The sequence below is a fragment of the Elephantulus edwardii genome, unplaced genomic scaffold (assembly GCF_000299155.1).
Source record: "Elephantulus edwardii isolate Elephantulus edwardi_28Jun2011 unplaced genomic scaffold, EleEdw1.0 scaffold00086, whole genome shotgun sequence".
NCBI classification, from domain to species: domain Eukaryota; kingdom Metazoa; phylum Chordata; class Mammalia; order Macroscelidea; family Macroscelididae; genus Elephantulus; species Elephantulus edwardii.
The window spans coordinates 1,882,196-1,892,576 of NW_006399836.1; the positions used below are offsets into that span (position 1 = coordinate 1,882,196).

The 10,381-nt window shown below is 47.7% G+C and overlaps 1 protein-coding gene across 1 annotated transcript in view; it reads right to left on the minus strand.

Annotated features, from left to right (window-relative positions):
- Positions 1 to 10,381, minus strand: part of SERHL2 (serine hydrolase-like 2) — a 107,580-nt gene that overhangs the window by 23,533 nt on the left and 73,666 nt on the right. The window contains exons 3-8 of the mRNA XM_006890173.1: positions 4,317 to 4,508; positions 4,132 to 4,265; positions 3,844 to 3,993; positions 3,646 to 3,759; positions 3,318 to 3,359; positions 2,576 to 2,595 (exon numbers count right to left, since the gene is read on the minus strand). Coding sequence (XP_006890235.1) covers positions 2,576 to 2,595; positions 3,318 to 3,359; positions 3,646 to 3,759; positions 3,844 to 3,993; positions 4,132 to 4,265; positions 4,317 to 4,508 — 652 coding nt within the window. The remainder of the gene's footprint in view (positions 1 to 2,575; positions 2,596 to 3,317; positions 3,360 to 3,645; positions 3,760 to 3,843; positions 3,994 to 4,131; positions 4,266 to 4,316; positions 4,509 to 10,381) is intronic.

Here is a 10,381-nt window from a genome sequence, read left to right on the forward strand (position 1 = left end):
AAAACCAAAGGTGTCTTTTTGAGGGAGCACTAAGACGGTCTGGCCAAGCCATGATCTTTTCAATTGCCTCATATGCAGGTGAAAGCTAGACTCTGAAAAGAAAGGCAGAACTGACGCCTTTGCATTGTAGTGGTGCCAAAAAATATGAAATATATTATGGATGTGCATCTGAGAGCTGGACAATGACTACGGATGACAGGGAAAGAATTGACACCTTTGAGCCGTGATGTTGGAGAAGAGCACTGAACATCCCATGGACGGCCAAGAAAACGAATAGATATGTCTGGGAGAGGGTGCAGCCACAGTGCTCTCTGGAGGCAAGAATGATGAGGCTTCGCCTCACATACTTTGGGCATGTTTCTAGGAGGGGCCATTCCTTGGAGAGGCACATAATGCTGGGAAGGGTGGGGGGTCGGCGAAGGAGAGGAAGACTCTCAAGCAGGTGGATTGATGCTGTGACTGCTGTGATGGGCTCTGTGTGTCAGGAAGAGTGAGGATGGCGCAGGATAGAATAGCGTCCAGATCCTTTATTCATAGGGTCGCTATGAGTCGTACTTGACTCAACAGCACCTAACAACAACAACAACATGGCCTCATGTGAAACCTATACTTGGGCCAGGAAGCAGTAGTCAGAACAGAGCAGGGAGACACTGCATGGTTCAGGATCAGGAAAGGTGTGCGTGTCAGGAATGCATCCTATCCCCATAACTTTTTAACCTATATGCAGAACAGATCATTTGGGAAGCTAGACTTTATGAGAATGTGGCATCAGGATTAGAGGAAGACTCATCAACAACCTGCAGATGATACAATCTTGTTTGCTGAAACCAAAAAGGACATGAGGTGTCTGCTGCAGAAGGGCAAGGACTATAGTCTTCAATATGGATCGAAGCTCAACATCAAGAAAACAGATTCTCACCATTGGGCCTATTGACAGCTTCATAATGGACGGAGAAATGATTGAGATTGTTAACAGCTTCAGCTTGCTTGATTCCACAATCAACACTCTCGGTACCAGCAGTCAAGAAATTAAAAGACAAATTGCATTAGAAGATTCTGCTGTCAAGGACCTCTCTAGAGTACTGAAGAGCAATGATGTCAGTCTAGAGACGAAGGTGTGCCTGATTCAGGTCATGGTCTTTGCAATTACTTGCTATGTAACAGAGAGTTGGACAATAACAAAGGATAACAGAAGGACTGATGCCTTTGAGTTGTGGTGCTGGAGAAGAGTGTTGAACAGAATAAACAGGTCTGTCCCAGAGGCTGAAACCACGCTGCTCCCTGGAGGCTAGGCTTCTGAAGTTCTGTCTTACACACTTTGTGCCCATGGGCGGGAGGGACCAGTCCTTGGAGAAGGACATCATGCCTTGAAGGGTGGAGGGACAGTGCAGGAGAGGAAGACCCAGGATGAGATGGACTGACTCAGTGTGACTGGAGCAATGGGATTAGGCCTATCAGAGATGATGAAATTGGTCCAGGATAGGGCAGCTTTCAGAGCTAATGTACACAGGGTTGCTATGAGCTGCAGGTGACTTGATGGTAACAACAACATGCCTTCCCTGAAGAGAGTGCAAATCTAATTAGAAGAAGTGCAGCCAGAAGATTCTTTGGACACAAGGCTGACCGTGTCTCATGTACTTTAGATGTGTTATCAGGAGGGACCGGGCCCTGGAGGACATCATGCTCAGTAAAGTCAGGGGTCTGCAAATAAGAGGAAGACTCTCACCAAGGCGGAATGACACAGCAGTTGCAACACTGTGGGAAGCCGAATATCAAATTAAATATTAATAATAAACCAAATGCTGTTTCAGGATATGAGGGAGGCATAATACAAGCTGAAATTCACTCTGAGGCACTAAGGCAGGCATTCCTTAAGAGTCAACATCGTTCTTAGTTTGTATTTACTGAATCCCTCTTTCTTGAGCTAAGCATAAGGTAAACAATAGAGAACTCCACCTTATCTGCAAAAGACTTCCCCATGATCCTTTGTTTTTTTCTATTTCCTTGTGATTATCCTTTACCTTCCTGATGATTCTCAATAAATACACAGAGAGGCATGGCTTGGGCGCTTCGGTCATCAGGACTGCTGGTCCTCTGTCTTTACTCTCTGTCTAATCTCATTCTTGGTTATCTGTCTCATTATTAATAATTACTTCTCTCAGTCTGCAACACAACCCTGGGCTTGAACACAGCAATGAGGATGTGGATGGCACAGGACCGGCTGGGTGTTGCTTTGTTGTACGTGGGGTTGTAAGCAGAAGCAGCTCAAATGTACATGTGTTGTGTTCTATTGAGCTGGAACCAACCCACAGCTGACCCTCCCATGGGTTTTCAGAAGCTGTAAACTGCATGAGAGGAGACTGCCCATCTTTCTCCCATGGACTTGAACCGTGTGCCTTTGGGTTGCCAGGGTCACTCTTTACCATGAGGCCACCAGAGCTCCCACCAGAGCAAGGATACCTGGGATGCTGAAATGTCCCACCCAGGTGACGCCCCTTCCTCTGCCTGCTCTCCCTGCCCCACCTGCACGAGCCAGAAGGGGCCATGAGGGGCCACCGCAAAGCCTTTGACTCACCATCCCGCCCATGGTGCCACCTGTGGGACAAAAGAGCAGTTGGTGGACAGGCCCCGGGTTCCCTCCCCAGATCTCAAGACTCCACCTCAAACTTCTCCCAGGTGACTGAGGGGGTCTTTCCCAGACCGGGCCACGCCTCTCTGTCACCTCTGCTCCATACTCCCAGTGTATACTCTCCCCACAGCTACCGTGCACAGGGTCGCTATGAGTCAGAAGAGACTTGATGGCAGCACATAACAACTGGACACTGAGAAAACACTCTCCTTTATATCCTCATATGTATGCTCTTCTCTGTATACTGAGTACATACACTCTCCTCTGTACACACACTCTCCTCTATATACTCCATACATATATTCCCCTCTATATCCTCTGTACACATACTTTCCTCTGTATACTCAGTACATATACTCTATATATTCCAAGAGGACATAGAAAAACAGCACAGGTGGAAACAAACCATCTGCAAGAGGGGGTTTTGCATTCCCTGACAGACATGGGGACCCTCCCTGGGCCCTTCACCACACCTCACCACTCAGAACATACTTCCCTGATCTGATGGGGAGATAACTAAGTTATCTTTAGGGATCCTGAAGCCAGAGGGCAGGGTGTCCACAAGTCAATGTGTAGGTGGACCTCACCTCTTTTCACAAGTGCAGGGAGGGGGGAAGGCGAGCTCTCCCTGGCCCCCCCCATCTGGAACCCAACCTTCCAGGTCCCAGCTGAGGCTAGGGCTCCTCACCGAAGCTGTGGCCCATGAGGGAAAAGCGATTCCACTTCAAGGCTGAAACACAGGGGGCCGAGAAGGTCTGGATGGGCCTCTCTGCTTCCCCCCCTCCAAGCCCCCTGTTTCCTGCAGAAATCCCTTCTTAGTTTCTGGGTTGCCCCCATTCCCAGACAGTCCCTGAGAGGAGCCTCAGCAGCTGGACACGCAGAAGGGAGATCTTCACAACCACTGTGTACTGTTCCCAAGTCACCCGGGGTGACTGTCCTGCCCAGCCACACTCCTTCAATGCCATGTCCCCATTGAACGATGACAGGGGCTGTCCCAGAGCTCTGCGCCCCCTCACCTGCTGCCACTCTCCGGATATCAGCCACAAAGTCTTGGCCGTAATACGGGAGGCCAGGGCTCCGGTGGGATGACAGCCCGTGGCCCACCCAATCCATGGCCACGTAGTAGAAATCTGTGATAGAGACAGAAACAGGTGGACACGGTGTCCTCACCAGCCATCTCTGCCTCTGACCCCCACGCTGGTCCCCAGCCCCACCTTGAGGGAGAAGGGGGATGAGTCTGTCAAAGGAGTTGGCGTTGTCCAGCCAGCCGTGCAGGCAGAGAACCGGGGGGCCTTTCAGGGAACCCCAGGCTTTGGCAGCAATGTGGCCCCAGGGCACAGCCACCTTCAGCTCCGAGAACAGACCTGAAAGGCAGGCGTGTATTCATCTCACCCGCGGCGGGAGGCGTCCGCCTGGGGAAGGGGTGCTTGGTGGCGCGGGTGGGATGCTCCAGATTTTAGGGGGTTAATGGGTGTCCAGTGCTCGTTTCACGAGCGATGAGCCTTTTCCCTTTTCTGCAACCGCGAGCGAGCGCAGCAACACCCGGGGGCGCCCCCGAGCCTCCCCGGGCACAGCGCTCCGCCGGCTCCGTCCCGCGCCCTCCCTCTCCAGGGTCCCCCGCTCGAGGACGCCCTCACTTCAGACAGGAAGCTGGGGCGCAGCGGAGCGCACAGAAGCTGGAGCGCACAGCCGGGAGCACAGGGGCAGCGAGAGGCAGCGAGAGGCGAGAGGCAGAGAGGGGCAGCGAGGGGTAGCGAGGGGCAGCGAGGGGCAGCGCAGGCCCCAGTCGTCCGGCTCTGGGGGCCACCACCGGCCAGCGCCGCCCTCTGCACTCCGCACCCCACTCCCAGGACGCGCCCCGCGGGGTCCCCCCTGAACTCTGGGGTCCCGGGAGTCTGATGAAGGGGCTGTGCGCGACCCCTCCCTCCCCTACCCCTCCGTGGTCCCCGATAGTGGGTGCGCGCGGGGCCGACCCGTCCCACTGCGGGCTGGGGGTCCCTGGGAGGGAGGTTTTCACCCATGGCTCCCGCTCCGAGGACGCGCGGCTGTCAATTCATCCCTACGAGTAGCGACAAAGGACAGGAGACTCAGGAGCGCCCGGTGCGCCCCGCCCCTTCCCCAGGCCACGCCCACACACGGACTCGCCCCCCCGCTACATGCTAAGCCCCACACCGACCCGCCCCCTCCACAGGCCACGCCCACACATGCCCCCATGACCCAGGCCCCGCCCCCTCTTGCCCTCCTAAGCCTGAGTCTCGGGCTGCCTCCGTCTCCTCCTTCTTTTCCTCCTCCTCCTCCTCCTTCCCCTCCTTCTTTTTAATTAATTTTAATGAAAGTTTACAGAAACTCAGTGTTTCCAGTCCTTCATTGTTAAACTTTTCTCCCTGCCCCTCCCCGCCCCTCCAATTCACTCTTCTCCTTGAAAAGTAAAACTCTTTTTTTTTGAAAAGTAAAACTCTTTTATTGTTATCCAAGTCCTCCCTCCAAGTCCACTCCACTATGCAGCCTTCATTCTAGACTCCTGTCATGACAATACCTAATCACATATCCATTTAAAACAGATCTCCCCCTCATCTGTTTCAAAGCAGTGTACAACATTCCTCCCCTCTGTCTTCCCTCAACCCCGATGTCAGTCCTGTTTTACACCAGTGGCACTATGCAGTATTTGTCCTTTTGTGACTGAGATATTTCACTCAGCATAATGTCCTCGAGGGTCATCCACTTTTCATAGTATTTCATGAGTTCCTTGTTTTCAATGCAGCATAGTATCCCATTGTATGAATATACCACAGCTTCTCTATCCATTGTTTGTTGATGGGCACGTGGGTTGTTTCCAGCTCTTTGCTACTGTCAACAAAGCAGCGATAAACATGGGTGTGTCACTCCTGCTTCTTTAAACTCAGTCTTTAAAGTGACATCCTTGCTCTTTAGCACCTTGGAGAAGTCCTTGATAGCAGATTTTCCAAACTCAATACATCTTTTGATTTCTTGACCTTTGCTCCCGAGCAGTTTGGGTTGTGGGTCCAAGCTAACCGAAATCCTTGATCACACCAACCTTTTCTCCACCTATCGTGATAGATTATGTGTTGGTCCCGTGGTGAGGATTTTTGTTCAAAGACTAAGGTATGCTTGATCTAAGCAATGGAATTTTGTATTGCTTTCTATGCATCCAAAAGCCAGACAATGGATAAGGAAGACTGAGAAATAGATGCCTTTGGATTGTGTTACTGGAGAAGAGTGAAGAATATCCCATGAACCGTGAAAAGAACAACAACAACAACAACAACAGAAAATCTGCCTTGAAGAAGTGCCAGAATGCTCCTCAGAGGCAAGGATGGTGAAACTTGGTCTCACATACTTTGGGTATGTTGTCAGGAGGGGCCAATGCTTGGAAAAGGACAGCATACTGGAAAGGTAGAGGGGCAGAGAAGGAAAGGAAGACTCTCAACAAGACAGATCCACACAGTGACTGAACTAATGGACTGGAGCAAGGTTCAGAGCTGATGTGTACAGGCCACTGTGAGGGATGTTAGGTGCCTTCAGGTCCAGAATTACTCACAGTGACCCTGTGAACAACAGACCTGAACCCTGTCCTACACACCTGAGCCCATCGCTGCAGTCACTGTGTCAATCCATCTCGTTGAGGGTCTTCTTTTCTTCTGCCGACCCCTCCACCTTTCTTAGCATGATATCTCTTTCCAAGGAATAGCCTCTCCTAGCAACATGCTCAAAGTATGTGTGAGAAGCTTTGACATCCCTCCCTCCATCGAGCACTCTGGCTGCACTTTTCCCAAGACATATCTGTTCTTTTGGCAGTCCCTGGGATATTCAGTACTCTTTCTAATTTCAGAGCTCAAAGGCATCAGTTCTTCTGTCATCATTATTCATTATCCAGCTCTCAGATAGCAAATGATTGAGAAGACCACAGCATGAATCAGGCGCACCTTAGTCTTCAAAGTGACATTATTGCTCCTGGTAATTTATAGAAGTCCCAAAAGTGAACTTTTCACAGTGCAACATATCTCCTGACCTCCTGAACTCTGGCACCAGGTGTGTTGATTGCAAATCCAAGTAAAGGGAAGTCGTTGACAATTTCAATCTTTAATCCATCTATTCTAGTGTTCATTGATCCAGTGATCAGATTTTTGAATTCTTGATGTTGAGTTGCAATCCATATTGTAGTATTTGATCTTCTACAGCAAGTGTTCAAGACTGACTACATTCATGACTACAAGATTCAGACTGACTACATTTGCGGATCTCTTCTACTTAAATATAAAATTAATCTCCAGAAAAGATTTGAGGCATTGAACACTAATGATCAAAGACCATATGAGTTATGGGATGAAGTAAAAGATATCATCCATGAAGAGAGCAAAAGGTTTTTATGAAGATTGAACAGGAAAAAAAGGACCAAAATAGATGTCAGAAGAGACTCTGAAAATTCCACTAGAACTTTGAGAAGCCAAAATGAAGGGACATGATACTGAAGTAAAAGAGTTGAGAAGAAGATTTCAAAGGGCAGCTTGAGAAGATAATGCAGAGTGTTATAATAGAAAGTTAGAATTGGAGACTAAAAAGGGAAGAACTTCCCCTCAAGCTGAGAGAACTGAAAATGTTGCAATACTACAGAATGCTATGGGCAACATCTTGTATAACCCAAGAAGTTTCAAAATAGTATGGAAGGACTACAGTAAGTCACTATACCAAAAAAAAAAATTGGTTGACACTGAAAAATTTTAGGAAGTACATATGACAAGAGCCAATGATAATGACGGTAGAAGTTCAAGCTGCACTGAAGGCTCTGGAAAAACTTAAGACTCCAGGAATTGATAGAATACCAATTGACATGTTTCAAGCAACAAATGCAATCCTGGATCTGCTCACCAGTCTCTGCCAGAAAGTTTAGAAGACAACTGCTTGGCCAACAGACTGGAAGAGATCCATATTTGTTCTCATTCTCAAGAAAAGGGATCCAACAGAATGTGCAAATTATTGAACAATATATCATTAATATCAAATGCAAGCAAAATATTGCTGAAGACCTTCCAAAACCAGCTAGAACAGGACATTGACAGGGAACTACTGGAAGTTCAAGCTGGGCTTAGAAGAGGCCGTGGCAACAAGGATATCATTGCTGATGTCAGATGGATTCTGGCTTATAGCAAAGAATACCAGAAGAATATCTGTTTGAGTTTTATTAACTATGCAAGAACATTTGAGTATGTGCCTTTGAGTCTTAGTAAAATAAAATCAACACTTGTGCTTGGGTGGGGATCCCACGTTGGTGCTCAGGCCCTAATTCCATTGTCTTGCCTCCTCTGAGTGCCCCTTGGCCAAGGCCCTTGTAGACCTGACCTGTACCTTTCTAGCTCATTTGTTCCACCCCTTCAATCATGGACCCACTCCCATAGCTCAGGCCCTTGCTATTAGTTGTACTTGCCTCCAGGGCACCAAAAACCAACATTAAGAACAATTTGCATTTCTGTTTCTGTGAATTAGGTCTTTCTTTCTTTCTTTCTTTCTTTCTTTCTTTCTTTCTTTCTTTCTTTCTTTCTTTCTTTCTTTCTTTCTTTCTTTCTTTCTTCTTATTCTTTCATTCTTTCATAATTTCTTGGAACTCTTCAGACGATCAGTTCTTTTTAAAACTTTTTTAAGAGACAATTTCAGCAGTTCATACCCCTTTTGTTTTGTGATGTTGCCTGTGATCCTGACTGTAACATCGTTCTCCCTGCTTCTTCCCTGTGTTATTAGTTTCCATTAATCCTTCATTGCTGTCTCTTTCTGTATGGCTCGTTATGCCAATGAGGACTTCTCTGGCATTATGTTACTGTCCACCTTATTCTATTGTTGTTGGGAGGTGTCCAATGGACTATGGCTCATCGTGACCTGTGGAGTTTGTCTTTCCATATGGCTTTTCCAGTGTGTTGTCGGCATGTACTATTGGGTTGGAACTTACTCATAGCTGACTCTCCAGAGGGTTTTTAGAGGCAGTTAATCACATGGGAAGAGATTGCCCTTCCTTCTCCTTTGGAGCAGCTGGTGGCCTTGAACTTCATCCCTTTGGGATTGCAGTGCAGCTTCTTGCCACTAGGCCACCTATGTGGAGGGGTGGGACTGAGTGAGTGTGTGTTGGCCTATCCACAAAGAGATCGGCTATCTAGCATTCCACAAGGGGATTGGCTGGTTTCAGCAATATACTAGAGGACTGGCTATTCTCGCCAATAAATTGAACAGCTTTAACTGCAGAAATGTGAAATCCTTCCCCCACCAGAAGGAGTATGCTGGCACCAGAAAGATGGAATTCTTCACCTCGACAGAGAAGGGAGAGATCTCCCTTAACCCAGTGAGTAGTAGGACACATTTTGGCATAGGAGCAGCAACAATGGCTGAGCTGGAGAAATGGATATGATCTGGTACTTTGGGGAGAGGAGAACCGATACTGGCAAGACTGAGAACACTGTTGGTTAATTATGGGGGAAGTCAATATCGGCAGGACTGAGAACTTGGAAACACTTAGAGCCATGAGGCTGAGGTGCCTGTTTGAACATTTTCGGAGCTGTCTTGACGACTATATTTTGTTATTAATCTGAATTATACCCCCAATATGGTTCTATGTGGTCTGTGAGCTATCACATTGCATTTTGGATCCCAATCAGTAAGATTTGTGTTGAGATGAGTAGAAGGAGGCATTGAGATAATGTCTGACGTCATGGGAATTGGTTTTGTGTTAATGACTCTGTGGGCAGGGATAGTTTTCTCCTGTGACGTTGGTGAAGATCTGATATGACACTCCCCATGTGCCCCTTGCTCTTTTGTACACAACCCTATGAATAATAGATTAAAACCTTGCCTTATTCTGCTCCATTCTCATGATCTCTCATGAGCTCAAACCCACTGCTACATTGTGTCAGTCCATCTTTGTAAGGCTTCCTGTCTTTCACTGACCCTCTACTTTTCCCAGAGTGCTGGCTTTTTCCAATGACAGGACCCTTTCTGACAGTATGCTCAAAGTACATTGTTGTCATCCGAGGGTAAAGAATAAAGAACAAGACAGGACACCAAGAATGAAGGAGAAAACAGAGAGTGTAAAGCAGTGGGCTAGCAGCTAGAAAAAACTGACGCTCCGAACCCAGCTGTTCTGTGTCTTTATTGAAAATTGCCAGGGAGCAAATTGTGGGAAGCCAAATTTCATACTAAATATTTGTAATAAACCAAATGCTCTATCAGGATATGAGAGAGGTGGATACAAGCTGGAACTCACCCTGAAGCACTAAGGCAAACCTTAAATGTGTACAGGGGTAGGCACTAAGGCAAACCTTAAGTGTTTACAGGATTCTTGTATTTGCTAACCCTTCCCTCCTGAGCCAAGCATAAGGTTTTAATAGAAAGAGCTTAGTTTCATTTAATTGAATTCTCTTTGTGATTTGCTCCCTGGCAATTTTCAATAAAGGCACAGGGAAGCGGGGACCAGCACTTCAGTTGTTTGGACTCTTCGCTTCCTGCTTTACCTCTGTTTTCTCCTATATTCTTGGTGTTCTGTCTCATTATTAACACTTATTAATATGTTGTTGTTGTTATGTGCCATCAAGTCGTTTCCGACTCATAGCGACCCTATGCAACAGCTCTAAACCCTGCTCTATCCTGCGCCAACAGCACCGCCTCTGACACACCCATCCCGATTACCCCAGTCACCGAATCAATCCATCTCATAGAGGGCCTTCCCCTCCTGCGCCGTCCCTCCACCCTCCC